This window comes from Anastrepha obliqua, chromosome 2 (assembly GCF_027943255.1).
Source record: "Anastrepha obliqua isolate idAnaObli1 chromosome 2, idAnaObli1_1.0, whole genome shotgun sequence".
Lineage (NCBI taxonomy): Eukaryota > Metazoa > Arthropoda > Insecta > Diptera > Tephritidae > Anastrepha > Anastrepha obliqua.
Genome location: NC_072893.1, coordinates 28,976,236 through 28,995,178, shown reverse-complemented (window position 1 = coordinate 28,995,178; position 18,943 = coordinate 28,976,236). Strand labels below are relative to the sequence as shown.

Here is an 18,943-nt window from a genome sequence, read left to right as displayed (position 1 = left end):
GAGGAAAACTTTGTTTGTTTGTTTGTTTGTTTGTAACGAATAGGCTCAAAAACTACTGGACCGATTTTAAAAATTCTTTCACCATTCGAAAACTACATTATCCGCGAGTAACATGGATTACATATTATTTTGGAAAAAAATAGGGTTCCGTAAGATATTTGGATTTTTCGGACAGAAACTGAAAAAAATCTTATATATAAAATAAAGTCAACTTTTTGTGTGTGTTCGCTAACCGGCCGTGTCTGCACCGAATTAAACCAAACTTACACACATTGTTAAGAAGGTATTGAAGATGGTTTCCGTATAGTTTGGATACCTATTGGTGGATAGGGCTCGAGATAGAGACCAAAACGTGGAGCCTAGAATGTGTTTGTACAACATGGATATCAAATTGAAGCTGTTGGTGAATGCCTTAGTACAGAGTATTTTTCATGCCGCTACGTGACCGGGGTCTTGAGATATAGGTCAAAACGTGTACCCGGGTAACCTTTGGTTGTGTATGTATAATATGGGTATCAAATGAAAGTGCTTTAATACGGGGTAATTTTCATACCTATTGATGACTAGGGTCTCGAAATATATGCCAAAACGTGGACCCGCCGTGTCTTTGCACCGAATTAAACCAAACTTACGCACATTGTTAAGTAAGTATTGAAAATGGGTTCCGTAAAGTTTGGTTGTAATTCGGAGCACTGGCAACGGGTACAGCGTTCTTTTGAGCCAGTCATAATGTCGCTTACTTTTTTGACGCTTGGGGCGGAACTGAACTGTCAAATTGACAGTGTGAGTTACAATGTGTCAATATTTCTTTCTGATTTGGATGCCATAAGGAAAAAACGTAAGTGCAACATGTAAAAATTGTTTGTGAATTTTTTTGGAGTGGATTTTGGAACAGTGAATAATTTCTTACGAAGTTTGAGAATTTAATGTGAAATCCGAATGAAATTATGTGTTCGTGGAAAAAACAATTTTTTTCGTTTTTTTTTTTTTTTGAAAAATATAAATGGATAATGGTTAAAAAAGCTCCAATGCTTAATAAAACATATAAATTGAAACGAAAAATTCATGGATGATCAGGAAAAAAGACGATTGTTTATTCATATGCGTTGATTTGAAATTTAAGGCTTCTACCGTCACGGTTTGAAAAAATCGATTTTTTTTTTTTTAGATTTTTTAAAAGCTACTAATGTTAAGAGTATGCTATAAAGAGGGTTTTATGAAAAACATGTTCCTTCATGAGCATTTAGGGGAGAATACATGCATGCGCGTGGCATTTTCGAGCGTTTCTTTATCTTTAAACGCCTTTTCCCGAAAGTTGACTTTTTTCAACTTTCTGGTCACACATCTACTATAAATATTTGTCGAATTCATTCCATCTTTTTTCCAGTTATTCAGTGAACATCTCGCTATGTTTTCCCAGACCACTTTTTTCAATTTTTGATTAGTTTAATTTTGCGGGCCTCTAAAGTGTAAAAAAAAGAGGAAATTTTCAAACTTTTTTTTTTAAATCACGCATTTTTTACAAATTTCAAAATATTTAAAATCGCCACTGGGAAAACATAGCCAACGCTACACTTTATGATAAAAAAAAAATTTTTTTGATTTCAGATAAGTAAAATGGTCGATCGCGTGCCACAAAGTCGCCTAGGACATTTTTACAAGGGCAACCTCGAGGACGGTTCAAGGACACAGGGCCAAAGAATTCGATTTGAAAAATATATTTTTAAATAGTGCAAACTTGTGCAAATTAAATAAAAAAAATCTGATTTCATTATCTCAAGTGGTTGCTTTGTAATTAATTCCCAAAAATAGGCCCGAGATTAAGGCGCGACGGTAGAAGACCCCCTTAAAAACAATCTTCTTTTTTCTGATTTTCAATTTATATTTTATATTTACTCAAAAACAAATAGAAAAACAAAAAATATTGTTTATGCCAAAGCGCTTGAATAAAGAATAAAGAAATAAATAAAATGAAAACCATATATTTTCTGTTCTAAACCGTATCTATTCTATTTTAGTGTGCCCAGCGAAGGGGGCCGGGTTTGCTAGTACTTTATATTCAACTAAAGGCTGTCATTCCAGCAACAAACTTTGGTAGAAATGTGTGCTGCTCACAACAGTCAAGCCAGAAAGGAAATGAGAAGGCCAGGCAGAAGGAAATACAAGTTTTTATAAATGTGACAAATGTCATTTTCGGAGCGGAACGCACTATTTTAACTGTCAAATGATTCACCCAATCAATTGCGCCTCCACTTGCTTCTAAAAGTATTATAACCAGCGTTTTAAAAAGCTATTTAAGTGCACCAGAAAATATTTTGCTTGAGAGCATCCAATAATGATGTGACACCACTGATGAGCGCGACTACTCTAGGGTTGATGTTTCGATTATCGACGTATAATTTCGAGAGTGTTTTTTTAATGATATTCAAAACTTCCATTGTCAAAACTAAATACAATTTAAGATAACGTTTATATTTTAAATCAGTTTTGTTATGTTTGGATTAAAGATCAATTAAAGCAAAACGAAATACCTCGCAAGACTTAACACTTTGAGAAGAGCAGCAGACGTTACAATTGGTGATCATAAATTCGAGACCGTGGATCAAATTAAATATCTAGTAATGCTTCTCAGTAGAACGGATGGTACAGCGATTGCTTCCCAAGACCGTGGGCAGGCTGCAAACGGGGTATATTTTGTCCACGTTAAACTTTTGAGTAGAAGATCGAAAATCAAAATATATAAAAAACTGATTCGACCAGTCGCAACAATGGATGTGAAACGTGGACACTGAAATCAGATACAGTACCACAAGTAGGCTTATTGGAAAGAAGAATACTGGATCCAGCACGAGAGGAAAATGGTTTCTATCACATCAGATATAATAACGAGCTAGAGGAATCCCTACAAGTCGAAAATTTCCTGCGGTTTGTTAAATTGCAGCGCATCTGATGGCTAGGGCACGGCCGAAAGAATACCTCACAAAGTTGTGGTAATTTTTTATGTTATATCCCAAGGTACTATCCGATTTTCCCTATCTTCAATTTTTGTGTTACGGAAATTGCCTTTCATATCATAGTTTGCGCCCAATAATGAAGAGACAGTAAAATAAAAATTAAAATGGCTTTATTGCTTTTCAAAAATGCATTCGCCAATTTTCAAAGCACTTTTGCCACTTAAAAGTGGATATCTTCAGAACGAGCTGTTTAAAAGCTTCCACAATTTCTTTAGGCGTTGAAAAACGTCAACCTCGCATTTTTTTTAATCTTAGGGAAGAAAAAGAAATCATTAGGTACCAAATCTGAGCTGTACGACGGATAACCCATTAATTCGATATTTTAAGTGTTGAAAAACTCTCTTGTGTGAGCCGATACATGGCAGCTCGCATTGCCTTGGTGAAGAACGATCCGTTCTTGGCGGTTGGTTTTCCATAATTCTCTGAAAACTTCTGGTAAAAAAATGTTTGCATAACACTCAGAATTGTCTTTTTTATGTTTCTCTAGCGACATGAACAGATTTTCCGAAAAAACAGGCGACCACTTGCGTTGAGGTTCTTGTTCCGCGATAAATTTTGTTTCATCTTGGAACACCCAGTCATTTGCTGTTTCGTTCCCGACTCAGGTGCAACATTCGTCACCTGTTACGACGTCATAGACGTGTTTTAAACCACCGCGGCTGAATTTCTTCAACATTTCTTTACACCAATCGACACGAACCGCTTTTTGGGCAAATTGCCAAATTATGCGGTTTCCAATGAGAACAAATCTGCTTGACGTTCTGTTCATGCAATATTAAGTCTCTTCGTATCGCCAAGCTGGCAACTGGTTTAAGAAGCACGTTGATAGCGTTGCAAAAGATCTACCCACTTAGGCCTAAATATGTCTCTATCTTGCGATATGTCACATGACGATCTTGCGTTATCAATTAAGGTCTTGCACAAGCACAACATTCATTTTTGGACGGCCCTCGCGAAATGCATACTGCAAGGATCGACGGCCCCATGGGAACTCATTTGACCAGTGTTTCACAGTGGCTAAGTGTAGTGCTTCAATGCCAAATGTTAATGTAAGTTCATCAATGCACTCCTCTTTCGATAATCCACACCGAAAATCGTAATAAATCATTGCACGAAAATTTTCACGAGTTAATTCCGTCTTTTGGGCGTGACGCATTTTTCAACTCATTGAAAAGAAAAGCAATAAAGCTCGTATGAGAAAACGTTAAATGTAGGTTTACGCTAAAAAATACCAAAGTTTTCGATGAAAATGTCGAATCACAGTTCACCACACGTAGTGCTGCAAAGGCGCAAAATATAAAAGGCAACCCTCAGATTGCGCAGCCTTAAAGTGGGTGAAAATTCGCAATGATTTTTAATATTTTTTTTTTATATAATTTTTTTTTCATTCATGTAAAAAAGGTCGTGAAGTTTTCATATTAATTTTTGTTTGTTGTTGTTTTTTTTTATTTTTTTTTTTATTTTTTTTTTTTATTTTTTTTTTTCATTCATATAAAAAAGGTCGAGTATCCGGGAAAATACTAACTAAAGAAGTTTTCATATTAATTTTAGTTTGTTGTTGTAATTTTTTTTTTTTTCATTCATATAAAAAAGGTCGAGTATCCGGGAAAATACTGACTAAAGAAGTTTTCATTTTAATTTTTTTTTTTTTTTTTTTCAATCAGATAAAAAAGGTCGTGTATCCGGGAAAATACTGACTAAAGAAGTTTTCATATTATTATTATTATTTTTTTTTTTTTCAATCATATAAAAAAGGTCGTGTACTCGGGAAAATGCTGGCGCTAAAGAAATTGAAATTTTTATATGTTTATAGAGTGTTTTGCCGCCTCCGAGAGACAGTTGGTTCTTTATGCGCCGTTTTTATTGTGGCAGAAAAATACTCAGAGGTTTATCATTGCCTACAACAACGCAGATTAACTTAAAATAAGTCATTGTCTACACATTTTTTTTAATATAACTAAGCGCATTATACGTACATATATTTGCACATAACTGTTCTTGGAAAGGCATACATACATACATATATGCCATAATACGCGTACAAATAAAAATATTACTGATATGGAAGAAAAGATCGAAAAACGAATTAAGTAAATTCACATTTAAGTAGGTAAGGAAAGAAGATGAAGCGCTGCGGCTTACCAAAATTACTCCTGTGGTGATGTTGATATGCAGCCGCCATTGGACCATTACCAGCATTGTTGTTGTGCATCTTGGACGGAATCCGATAACCGGATTCGGAATAATTGTACTGATTGTAAGTGAAACGCATTATTTGACACTTTTCCGTATTTGGCGACGATGATTTGAACGCACAGCGCACAGCCGATGATAACAACGACAATGAGAGTCGGAAGAAAAAGTTGCTGGCGTTTATTGTGTGCGTATATGTGTGTGTATGTATTCAAGTATGCGCCACAATACAATATATATAATTTTGTTGTGATTTTTTGTGGCTGTTAACTGCTCACTGCCTGCTGTGCACGGTCGAACTGGTTTCTTACACTTCAGCACTTTTTTTGTTTTTGGGAGGGGGTTTATTGTTGTAACTTATTGATGATATTTTCACTCATAAGTAATGGGTGGTTCGATTTTTGTTTTCATTTGATTATTTATTTATTTTTTTAATTTTATTTATATTTTATCCCGTGTGGTGGTTACTTTTGCGCCACATTTAAGCCGATGTCTTTATCTCTGTCTTTGTGAAAAACTCTGATTTGCGGCATTTACTCAAATCTTAAACTTAAAATTAAAGCAGAAGTGAAAAGAATGCAAATTTAAATAAATGTTTATATGCATAAGCGAGTATTTTAAGTGAATATCAATTGGTTTTAACTGCGCGACCGACAAATTTCGAATTAATAAACGCATTGTAGAAGTGTGTGTCTGTGTGTGTGTGTTTGCATGCCGCTGTTGCCGTTGCTGCTGCGGCGAATGTAGAAAGCTAGCGATGACAATAAGCATAAACTTGTGTGTTGTTGCTTTGCCTTTGCGGGCAGACGAATGCAACCGCAACAGCCGCAGCAATCACAGCAACACTGCAGGAAAGTTGAAGGCGAAAAAAGTGTCAATTCTGCATCGCCAATTGCAAGCGATATCAGTTTTTGGGCTGCTACTTTTCGATTTTCGGCGTCCAATGTCCACAAAAACCAACAACAAAAACACATTTCAAGAATACACATTTTTTGTTTTGCTACAAAGTCCACACTGATCCTACACAACTCTTTAAATGCAATGCATGTTTGCTTGTGTGTATGTATGTGTGTGTGTATGTGTGTACGTAAAACAAGAAATTTCGCTGCACAGAAAAACAAGTAAAATCAGCGCAAAAAATATGTAGCTACATACATACATACACATATGTAAAACAAAATAAATAAAAATAAAAAAATACTTTTGCTGTGGACTTTGTAAAATTATTTCAATGCATTTGCTTGCCGCTGACTTTTTTACATTTTTCAACTTATTTTTATCAAGCTGTCCTGTTTTTAAATCTTTTCTCATTTTATTATATTTTTTTTCTACTGTTGCACCGCTTTTTTGTTTTTACTTTTTTGCTTCGATGTTTGCTCTGGTTTCCTCCCATTTTGCTATCGAAACATTGCTTCATCAACTGCACAGCCGTTTTATATTTACATGCATACATACAGATGTTTGCATGCATTCATCTGAATGCTTCAAGTAAGTAATTCGTTCATTCTACATTTCTACATACATACAAACATTGCAATTTAAAGGATGTTAACCTTGGCTGTACATCACAACGAATTCCGTTTTACGTGCAAGCCATTCGTATAACTGAAATCCCTTCACTGACGGCTGCTTTTGAAACCTGCTTAACAGTAGTTCGCGTATTTTAGAATTTTAAATTCAGAAGAAAAAACCTTGATGCATCAACTTTCATGTTTCCTCCAGTCGACCAGTTCGACGACCTCAAAAGTTAAGAATTTACTAGAACAGTTATTTTTGAGCTTTAGTTGGGATTTTCCGCTGCTCCAAAAAAAAAAGTAAATCCCCACTAATGTTAATGCATGGCTTAACTACGAACCGCTGCGTTCAAAAAGTAAGATCGATTTTTAATTTGAACTTGGCGGGCAAGTTTTTGTATATTTATGCAGGTAGCACATACTTTTAGTGGTATCTGTGCCAAATTTCATGCTAATATTATCATTAATTGTAAAGTTACGCGTGTGTACTCTAAGCGGCTAAAAATGTTTTTTTGTGATTTTTACAATCTCCGATTTTCTTGAGCGCGATATTCCATTGAATTTGGTTTACAGAATAAAGTTTCGAAGTTTTGGTTTCAAAAACGCGCAAAATGTTGCAGCAAGTCTGCGGTGAATCGACTATGTAGCAGAAAAATCTTTATAAGTGGCATACAGACTTCAAAGAAGGCTGAGAACGAAGATGAGCGCCCAGCTACGTCAACAAAGTCGTCGATTGAAAGTTACAAACTTTGCCAATATACATTTCAAGGTCCGATGTTGAATGTGTACCACACCTAAACGTCAACGACACCGTTGGACTTCTTTCTTTGGGATTATTTGAAAGAAAAGGTGTACGTCGATAAGCCAGCAACAATTCAAGAGCTAAAGGATGAGATAATTCGGCACATTAACGGCATAGAACCTCAATTATGACTTAGCGTCATCGAAAATTTGGACCATCGGATGGAGGTGTGCCGCCGAGGCCGAAAGCACTATACCAATATTATCATAATAAGGAGAAATGACAATAATTTCCTAAAAAAATTGTATTTTATTCAAAATCAACACCGGCCCTTGAAACTTAACCACCCTTTATTTGGAATTTCAGTGCAATCAATTCAAAAAATTTCGCAGAATCATTTGGAGCTCAGAAGAGTCAAAACCGCGTTTGGAGCCAAACATATTCAATTTCTTTCATTGAATTCTACGTGAGTTTTTCACCTAAAATTACACTCGTGTGGTTCCGCAAATGCCTTATTCACTTTTGGCTATTCGCCAAACTCGAAGACCGATCTGGGGACACCGCTTTTAATCTATTGAAGATATTCAACGTGAATTGCGACGTTCTTTGAAGATTACACCGGGACGTTTTGGCTTATGCTTCAAGAAATGGCAAAAAGGTTGGCATAAATACATTGTAGCGGAGCGACATTACGTTAAAATGGATGAAATTGATTTTGAAGAATGAATAATAAAATTTGTAATTTTTCAACCACATTCACCTTACCTCTCGAACACAGTAGTTTGAAGAAAATTTTGAAAACAATTTAGAATATGAGTTTAAATGAAAAAATGTTTACAATTTTTCGCTTAAACAGAAGGCTTTTGCAGATTAACTGATTTTTGAGGTAATTTATTTTGTTTCTCCTTTTTCTTATCAATTACCTATCAACTTTTCGTTGAACTATTGCTAACTCTAAGTGCGCTGGAACTCTTTTTGTTTTTCTTAACTATTTTATTCACCTATTTTCAAGGCTGGTTTAATTGAACTTAATTGAAATTTTTTCACTTTAAAGGGCACATCAACTAAGCTTTAAAAATATCGGTCCCAGACTTTAAAAAGCCTTTGAAAGCACGAAAATTTGGTTATCGGCACAATAAAGTGAGCACAAATGTTACAGAATGTACCTAAATAACATTAAAATGGATTCAACACGTCCTCGTGAAATTTTTTATTGAAATATATGAGATCGCTTGTATGCACCAGCGACGTATATATTGTTTTAACAGGATCACTGTTAATGTAAGCTGAAGAAAGTATTCTATTGATTTAACTGCTAAACTGTTAGTTAACAGGTTGACTGACTTGGCGCAGTTGAATTATATATGCATGTATATTGATTACTAGAATCACTGTTAATGTAAGCTAAACAGAGTTCTCTATTGATTTAACTGCTACTGTTATTTAACAGATTGACTCACTTGGTGCACTTGAGTTAACAGGATCACTGTTAGTGTACACTAAACAGAGTTTTCTATTGATTTGACTGCTAAACTGCTAGTTAACAGGTTGACTGACTTGGTGCAGTTGAATTAACAGTTTTGAGTACTGGAAAAGAATTCACTGGAATTTGGCATAAATATGGTGTCAAAAAGTGCTTGTGATATTTCGATTTAACAGGATCACTGTTAGTGTAAACTAAAAGGAGTTTTCTATTGATTTGACTGCTAAACTGTTTGTTAGCTGGTTAACAGACTTGGTGCAGTTGAACTAACAGTTTTGAGTACTGGATAAGAATTGACTGGAGATTTGGTTGAATTAACCCAGATGGATGTTGGTTGATATTACCAGCTTTTTTCTTTCAGTGTATATCTACAGTGTCAGTAGAAAAAAAAACACTGCTATGATGAAGTTTCCACTTTCTTAAAAATAATTTCATATTTTCTTATTTGAAATAATAACAAAGTACACTTTACATAATTCTGTGCATTGCACGAGTTCAAGTGGTAAAACTGATGGCACTGATAGCATGTTTTGCCAAGAAAAAAATTTTTCTTTTATACTTCTTAAAAAAATGTTTTGTGAAGAATTAACAATAAATTGGTTTCGTAAAAAAAGTTTCAACGCAATCGAGGATACAAGCGCGCAAAGTCGCCGTTACTCGCCAAACGATTTGTTCGAATGAGAAGGAGGGTATTCATTAGGGGTGGGATTATTTTCGAATAATATTCGAATAAACATTATTCGAATAAAACGAATAATACTATTCGTTTCAAATAATTCGAATAGTTCATTATTCGAATACCTTACTATTCGAATACCTCACTATTCGAATAGTTTACTATTCCAGTTTAGTTTACTATTCGAATACCTCACTATTCGAATACCTTACTATTCGAATACCTTACTATTCGAATACCTCACTATATATTAATTTACATCAGGGAGAAAATGCTTTTAAAAATATAAAAATTACATTGGTCCTTCTCATGGTGCATGCACTTGTACATAAACCGATTAGTAGTCCGCTAATCTAAATAAATATTTACCAAAAATATTCGAATAGTAAAGTATTCGAATAGTGATGTATTCGAATAGTGAGGTATTCGAATAGCATTATTCGAATAAACGAATAAAAAATTCGAATAAATATTATTCGAATTACGAATACCTCTCGAATAAAAGATTTTATTATTCGAATAATTTTTATTCGAATAGTCCCACCCCTAGTATTCATTTAAGCTACCTACAATTTCGTCAGTTCCACCGATTAAAACTATTGATAAAGAAATATAAAAAGAAATTTCACTGCCAGTTACTGACACACATCCGTTAGCAAAACAATTAAATTTATGGAAATGATTATTTTAATAAAATATTCTAATAACAGATGAGGATCAGCGATACTGAAACTGGGGTGCACGGACCGTGGCTCCAACTTTTGTAGTAAGGTAATTGCCTCTTAGATCGCAATCTATTGGATTTGGGTTAAAATTTCTCAAATTTATACGTAGGAGCGAAAATAGTAGACTGGTCGCAGTACTTAGGCGCGTGCCTGCGATACCTGCCGTCGGCGCATATGCAATTGGTCGTCAAAGGGTAGGTCTAGGTCAGTTTTTTGTCTCTTTTATCGTAGCAAGGGATGGAATGGAATGATATTTTCATTTTTTCACTCGTCTAGCGGAGCGCAGGATTAGCACGTGGAAAGAAAGCCACAAGGTGCCTTTATTGCCTCATTAGATTTGGCTTTATTTTATTATTATTTATTTATTTATTTTTTTGTTTTTTTTTTGTTTTGGAAATTGCAGCTTTATTTGTGCCTTGAATTTGTATGTGTGAAGCGGATTTCAGTATATTCTTAAATAAATCGAACTTTAAGTTACCAGCGGCTTGCGCTAAAACAGAAAGAAACCCGAGCCTGGCTTAAAACAACTACTGATCGTATATCAATAAAAAAAGAGAAAAAAATGCAGTAAAGAAAAGCAATGCAGTTGCGAAATCAAATTAAACAAACATAAATAGGCTTCTTGCTAGAAACACCTGTAAGTTATGCGAACATTTTCTTATTAAAAATTTTGTCTTTGCATGATGCAACAAATTATGGCAAACTTTGATGAACATTTTTTCTGAGGCTTGGTAATCTTAATGCATAGTTTTTTATAAATTTCAGGAAGGATTTTTTCCGAAAATTGATTTCATGAATTAGTTGAGTTTTTTGTATTAATTTAATTCAGGGTTTTTTAAATTAATTAATTGAAGAATTTTTTAATGCATATGCCACGCTATATATATATTTGTATATTGTATTGTATATTGCCACTTGCATTGAGCGCTTTTTACATATATCTACCAGATATTGGATTTTAAGATTAAACAAATTTTTTTGCAATTTTTTTGTGCACATATTTTTTTTTTTTAATCACTTGTGAAATGTTTTTAAAATAGTTTTAGCTAACCAGCCACGTCTTTTTGTATTTATTTATTATTAAAAATTTGTTTTTTTGTCAATTAACTAATAAATTACATTTAAGCAGCCAATTTACTTTTTGTTGCACTTTACGCAACTGTCACTTGTATTTGTATTGTAACTCTGTACGATCGCGATTTTCGCAAACGATTGCCTGCATTTAATTCTATACCGAGCATTTTATACCGATCAAATGCGTTTTTGTAGAAATTATGTTATTGTTGTGGCACTTTTCTGCGTTAGTGTAAACAAAGTTGAATTAAAAAGTCACAACCATCATCACACGCATATAATATTGTGTATATTTGTATGTATGTCTTTATGTCATGCCGCGCTCACAATTCAAATCAAACCGAGCAGTACTATATGTAAGTTTAAATATTTTTATTCTATGCATGTTGAACGCATGTATGTTTGATTAATACCCTGCCGCTGGTGTGGTGTTGGTTGCCCCGTGCGTCCGTCTCCTTTTGCGACGTTTCCAATTTATGAAAGAACTTTTCGCGTAACGATTTTTCAGCTTTTTAAGCACAATTTTCAATGTTGGTGACAGTTTCGCGACGGATTTTTGCAAAATTTTAGCTCTTTTTTCCTCTCACTAGGATATCTACGATGTACATTTGTATATATGTATGTATATCAACGCTAGATTGCTAGTGTATTGCAAATGAGGACGAGGGCGAGTCTGACGGACCACCGACGATAGGCTGCTGCTGCTGCTGGTTGCCGTTGAATACGCATTAAATGATACGATAAGATAAACTTCTTAAATAGACGTCAGTACAACAACAACACACATGCACGTATATATGCGAATATGTGCAACTGTGCGTGTGTGTTTGTAAGGAAATGCAAATTGTGTCGAACGATTCAATGGTTGGTTGTACTGGCGTTGCACTTCTTTGCAAAAATTTCACTATTCAACTATTTTGTTATAAAACACATTGGGGTTGGAAGAAGTTCTGCGTCCGATCGCTTACGTTGAGATCGATGAACTGAAATGAAAATCGTGAATTTCTGAAAACCCAGCAGAACCTGCCCGATAGCTTTCGCGTTCGTAAACTCACAAAGCGGGCAAATTAGTAAAGTAGGCAGTGTATGGGTGGCTGGCTGGCTGGTTGGTTGGCCGGCTGAGCAGCATAGCAGCAGAAAATAACAAAATACGAGTAGCAGCGTAAGTGAACGCACTGATAAGTCAATAATAAAAACAAAAACAAAAAACTCTCTCACTCTTTCTCACTTTTGTCCGCCAGTACGATGGGTGTATACAGTGAGTCGTGAAAGTAGGAGCACAGTGGTTGCGCTAGTATGTATACAATTGTTTTATTGAAAAAGTGGTACCTCGTTAACAAAGTGTTTTATAGACTAATTTTTGGTTTGCTAAACACGTAAATGAGTTTAATTTATTTTTTTAAAGAGATATAAAAGCAATAATACTTTTTCAAGATAAAAGAAATTTTAAGAAAAATATAAAAAAAATATTATATATAAATATAAATATATAAAAATATTATATATAAATAAATAATTAAAAATATAAAAAAAATATTTTTTTTATAAAAATATTTGCTTTTATACTTTTTAATTAATTTAATTTAATTTTTTTTATAAATTTCAATTTAATTTTTTTATATATTTTAATATAATTTTTATAGTTTTCAATTAAAAAAAAAATATATATATTATATATTTTTTAATTTTTTTAGGCGGTTATTACCAAAACAAAAAAGAAAGATATACTCCGTTGATTAAATTTTTGCGTCAATCGGTATAATAATTGGGGTGTTTAGTTTTAATTGAAAATATAAAGGCATTTATATGTATTTTCAAAACTTGTTTAAATTTATTCATTCCTTTTTAGTTGATAAAATTTGTAAAAGCTAAGCCCTCCGTTGGACACCTTTTTTTGAAACTTTCGGTTGGGCACTCGGGTCCTGTTCGAGTACCGTTTTTAAAAGGGTTATATCTATAAGTCGTTGGAAAATTAAACTTTAGGAAGCTACTTGGAAGTTCAAGTCGTTAGCTAAAGGGTTTTCCAATAACAGGTGTTACAGGTGAATGGATTGCGCTATCGAGAGATGATTAACGATTTTTTATGACCGGAATTGGATGGTATTGATCTGGACAAGGTTTATTTTCAACAAGACGGCGCTACGTGCCACGCAAACAACGAACCTATTGATCTTTTACGGGAAAAGTTTCCGGTTCGTGTTATCTCTCTAAGAGGTGATCACAATTGGCCACCGTGATCTTGTGATTTAACACCTTGTGACTTTTTTCTTTGGGGCCACGTGAAAGATAAGGTCTACGCCAACAGACCAGGGTCGATTAAAGACCTCAAAGACGGAATTCGTGAGGCTATCGAGGACATAGGGCAATTCGGTTATGGAAAATTTCATGAAAGGGATATTGTCCTGTAAGCTAGTCGTGGTGGTCATTTACCTGATGTTATTTTCCACTATTAACGGCTTACCTTTCTCTTTATAATGAAATAAAAACCTCCGATCATTTATATTAAAAAATAACATTTTTCTTTGAATATCAAAATAACACCTCTTATTGGAAACCCCTTTATAATAGAAATATGTTAAATTCATATCCAAATTCGAAAAAGTCTGCATGGACCCGGGTGCCCAACGGAAGATTAAAAAAATGGCCACCTCAAATTTTTGTGGCATTGCGCATGGCTTTTATGTCACAACTATTCCACACTCAGTCAAGAAATTTTCCAAATTGTCATTTGACATTTCCTTAAATAAATAAATAAATAAATAATTGGCGCGTACACTTCTGTTAGGTATTTGGCTTAGCTTCTGCTTTGATGCTGCTCCATAAATCAAGGTACATAAGTTTCAAGCCAATTCCAAAAAGCTGATAGGAGGTTTGCCATTGCCTGTCTAGGGGCGAATACTAATAGAGAAAACCTTTTCTATCATTTGGTATTTCATACGCGGAGATTCGAACCCACGCACTTCCGAATGCTAGTCACGTACCACTCCATTCGATTACAGCTGCATTTTCTTTCAAGCGTTTCTTGGTTCTTCCTTCTTTTGGTAGCATTTTTTTCATAATCACATCAAAATTAAAGTAAACCCCCCTGCCTAACTTCAAACATGTATGCAACGTTATATTTTCTATGGAAAGAAAGAAATTAGTCTTCTTCAGAGCCTAAAAGCTTGATGAGCCATCAATTCAGTAGACATGCTGGTCATCTTTGTACTCAGCTCGAATGAGCCAACATAAAAACACTAAAATGTGTAACTCTTAGGCAGAAGTGGGGAATGTCTTGTCAAGACGTTACAGCTCTTCATTTCTGCAAAAGAGGTGTTAAGATCGGTGCAGAAGTGTACCAGGAGAAAGGCGTAGTGAAGCAGTTGAGCAGTACTCTCTTCAATGGAGCGTGTTGGATCTTCCAGCAAGATTCCGCCAAGCAATGGCTAAACAACAATATTCCTGGGTTCATAGCCGCAGAAGATTGGCCGTCTGGAAGTCCAGATCTGAATCCGTTGGACTACAGCTTGTGGATAGAATTGGAGAACATAGCCTATCGAAGACCTCAGGAAGAACGTGAAGAGTAGCGACGTCACTATCCATGGAAACCGTGTGTGGTGCAATGCGCACATGGCTTGTAACAGAACTTATGGCAGGACCAAGTATATATATATAATATAATAGGCGATAACACCCTTTTTGGATATTTTGCCGAACTGAACTCTTTCTCGAATTTATAGTGGGCATATTGATGATATTCCACAAATGGAGTGACCTACAGTTTCAAACCGCTATTATTTTTCTATCATTTTGATGTTTCAAGCACGGAGATTCGAACCTACGCACTTCCGAATGGTAGTCAGGCACCAATTCATTTGTCTACGGCGGCCGCCAGACTTATTACACAGCAAATAATTAAAGATTTTTTTTACCCAATCATCGGATCATCCAATTCCTTTTGGTCGCTAAGTCCGAATATCCACATTTATTTTCCATTTTGTTATGTAATTTTCGAGATATCGCCAAATAAACTTTTGGAATAAGAAAAAAAGAAACTTTTAAGTACTCTTTAATAATATTTCAATCAGAACGTCTATCTGCAAAAGTCCTTCTAAACAGACGTTGATTATGAAACAAATGGCACGGCATTTTTAATACAGGGTGGCTGATGAATTTTGCTACATTAAGAAACTCAAATAACTTTTTTTTTAGTGTATGGAATTAATTTTTTTTTTTCAAGTTGAAGGTCATTAAATTTTATTAAATGTAGCTTAACTAGTTTTAAAAATAATTGAATTTAAATGCCCCCCATGCTCGTTGACACAAGTGCGGCATCTTAGTAAAAAGTTGTTCATTGCTGCTTTGAGAGTTGCGACAGGAATAGCCGCAATTGTTGCCCGAATGGATTGTTTTAGTTCATCCAAATTTGTTGGCTTTGTTTTATAAACTTCTTGTTTACATAAACCCCACAAGAAAAAGTCAGGTGCAGTAAGGCCAGGCGACCTGGGGAGCCAACGAAATTCGGAGTTTCTTGAAATCAGTTTATTGGGAAATTTTCGTCGCAACTCTGTCATAACAGTCTGGGCTATGTGAGACGTTGCCCCATCTTGTTGAAACCACACAGAGTTGAAAGGAATTCTCTTTCCGCGTAGTTCTGGATAGAAAAATTCTTTCAGCATTTTCAAATAACGGTCTCCAGTAACCGTAACGGTGTGACCATTTTCTTCAAGAAAATAAGGCCCGACAATACCGCACACCACACTGTCACGCGAAGAGGAAGCAACTCCGTCTCGTGGAGTATCTGCGGGTTAGAAGTACTCCATATTCGACAATTTTGTTTGTTCACATTGCCGTTTAAATCGAAATGGGCCTCATCAGACATGAAAAGGCAGTTTAACATGTTTTGGTCTTCTTCCACCATTTGCAGGATCTTCTGGCAAAATTCCAAGCGAATCGGCAAGTCTGCTGCATTCAGTTTGTTAACCATTTGAATTTTGTAGGGAAATAAGTCTAAATCTTTGTGCATTATTGTTTGCAAAGACTGTTGGCTGACAGATGAGCAGATAAGCTTCTTGTTGAAACCCTTGGATTGCTTTGTATAGCTGCAGCTACAGCAGCGATCGTTTCCTCCGTCCGAACTGGTGGGTTTCGATGATAAGGCCTTCTTACGACTGTTCCTTGCTCAGCAAAATTATTCACCAGTCTCATTATGGTCCATCTGCTCGGGGGATCACCGCCAAACATCCGCCTGTACTCTCTGTACCAAAACTACGGACTCCAGTGCGTGATAGCGGCGGACTATCCAAATTCTTGTTTGCGTGTCCCAGTTATCCATTTTAATAAATTTTAAAGATCAATCTGCAAATTAAAATAAAAATGGAACAGATAACTTAAAAAGAAAAAAAAGTTATTCAATTTTTTTTTGGTAGCGGCTTTCATCAGCCACCCTGTATAATATTTCTGGCTGGACGTGGTACAAAATGCGCACTCACCAATAACCAAGTACTTCACAATAAAAATTTATGAAATTTTCTTCAGTTTGCGTTGCAATAGAACTACTTTAAAATAGAATAAAAGCAAGAGGTTCGTACAAATAAAAATTGTTGTAACTAACGTGCGTATACTTTAACTTCACACTGTATATTTTCATACATCCTATACATAGTATTAGACTCTTAGATGGTTAGACATATTTCACGCTCCAAATCGAGTGTTGACGTTCGCATTCAAAGAAAAAAAATCAAAGTGTTCAACAAATATTTTGAGAGCCCAAAACACTTGTTGGGTTGCTGTTATAACTAGTTTAATTGACCAAAATGAGTGAATAAATTATAGTAAATAACTACAACGGGTACAGCTCGGAAAGTAAACATTTGTGGTTTTTTACACTCCCATATACACACATGCATATGTATATAGCCACACCTGTTAAGGTATATTCGACATTTCGAAGATTTTTCACAGTTACTCGTCGTAGCTTTACAAGAGCGAAAGTTTGGTGTGCTTAGAATTTGATCGTCAAACGACGGAGAGAGCATAAAAAGTAGCGCATAGTATGAGCAAATATAAGAAGAATATTAAAATAAATTATAATATTTTTAAGCTTTTAGTTAAATTCTTAAAGGGTTTTCGATAAGTTTGCCTGGTAGTCAACAAAGAAGTAAGAAACTCGAACTCGTACTCTGATTTTTTGTGATCAGCGGCTCGTTCTCGCATTCATTCCATACGTATGTATGTATGTAAACCGATTTCTTACAAATTCGTAAGCAAATACACAAACATTTATGCAGATATGCAATAGCTAACACACATCCATCTACTCATCTGTCTCAGGTGCGCAATTCGCGCCAAGAAATTAGACGTTGCTGCGAACAGACAAAATACGAATCGTTTGCTTGTCGGCGTATGACGCATGATCGCGTGCCAAATTCACGTTTATTTGACAAAAACACAACATATACAAGATAAGTTCAAGCAACACATTGAAAAAACGACAACATTCATTCTGAAAAAAGTTAAAAAAAAGCAAAAACCAATTAAAAAATTTTAATCGACCAATAGGAATGCAGCTCAAGTTGTAGGCGACGACATCCATACATAGGAGTACATACAAAGTAAGAGGCTCTTTCGAACAAGATTTTTGTATTAAAATTTGAGGAAATCTTTTTGTTTTTGTTTTTTTATTACCACCTCTCAATTGTGAGAGTATTTGGTAATGGGCAAGACAGAGACGTTAAATTGTGATTGGCTAGTTGGGGGCGCAATATAACCATTCTCGTACGCATATTGCGGTTTTATGAGTACGAGGTACATTCACACACGCACACAGACACACACACACACATGTTGCAGTATTTTTGCAAGTACCGCCGTGCTGTAAAAAGTGTGCGCGATCGTACACACACAATACTTAAAGCGTAAAAACATTACCGGCAAAATTCGACAGCGTAACATCGTCGTCAAATGTTCGCTATCCCCTATTGGGACAAATTTAAAGCGGCAGCGGAAAGAGTCGAAACTATGTAGCCAAATATGATGCGTACGTGCATAGGTATAAGTAAGTATGTAAATATAGTACTATATCCATATGTATATGGGTAAGTATTTGCAGATGTACTAATTTTGATAAGGAAAAAACTTCGCTGAGGTGGATTCGGCACACCTTCCAAATGTGTCTAGGGTATATCTTCAAATTGTGTATAAATTTTTTCAAATTCGATAAGCTTCACTCCAATATGCCAATATAAAGCATTTTTCAATAGGTGCGCTTCAACTTTTTTCCGATAGGGAGGGCGAACGACGCAATATTTTTCATTTTTCGCTTGTCATTTGTAAACTTCATTAGTATACATTTCATCATGGAACGCTATACACTTCAGCAACGATTGCAAATCGTGCAAATTTTTTATGAAAATAATCGTTCTGTTGCTGTTCTGTTCTGTTGCTGTTTCCCAAAAAATCATCTTCAGTGATGAAGCTCACTTTTGGCTCAATGGCTTTGTCAACAAGCAAAATATGCGTTACTGGGCAGAAAGCAATCCAC

General features: G+C 35.2%; 1 protein-coding gene across 2 annotated transcripts in view; it reads right to left on the bottom strand.

Annotated features, from left to right (window-relative positions):
* Positions 1-12,083, bottom strand: part of LOC129237437 (nuclear factor of activated T-cells 5) — an 80,278-nt gene extending 68,195 nt beyond the window's left edge. Inside the window, exons 1-2 of one of the 2 annotated variants that reach the window (XM_054872190.1) lie at positions 11,835-12,083; positions 5,157-5,756 (exon numbers count right to left, since the gene is read on the bottom strand). In XM_054872190.1, the coding sequence (XP_054728165.1) occupies positions 5,157-5,286 (130 nt within the window). In that variant the 5' untranslated portion in view covers positions 5,287-5,756; positions 11,835-12,083. The remainder of the gene's footprint in view (positions 1-5,156; positions 5,757-11,834) is intronic. The other variant, XM_054872193.1, reaches the window with a different exon arrangement.
* Between the last annotated feature and the right edge of the window lie 6,860 nt (positions 12,084-18,943).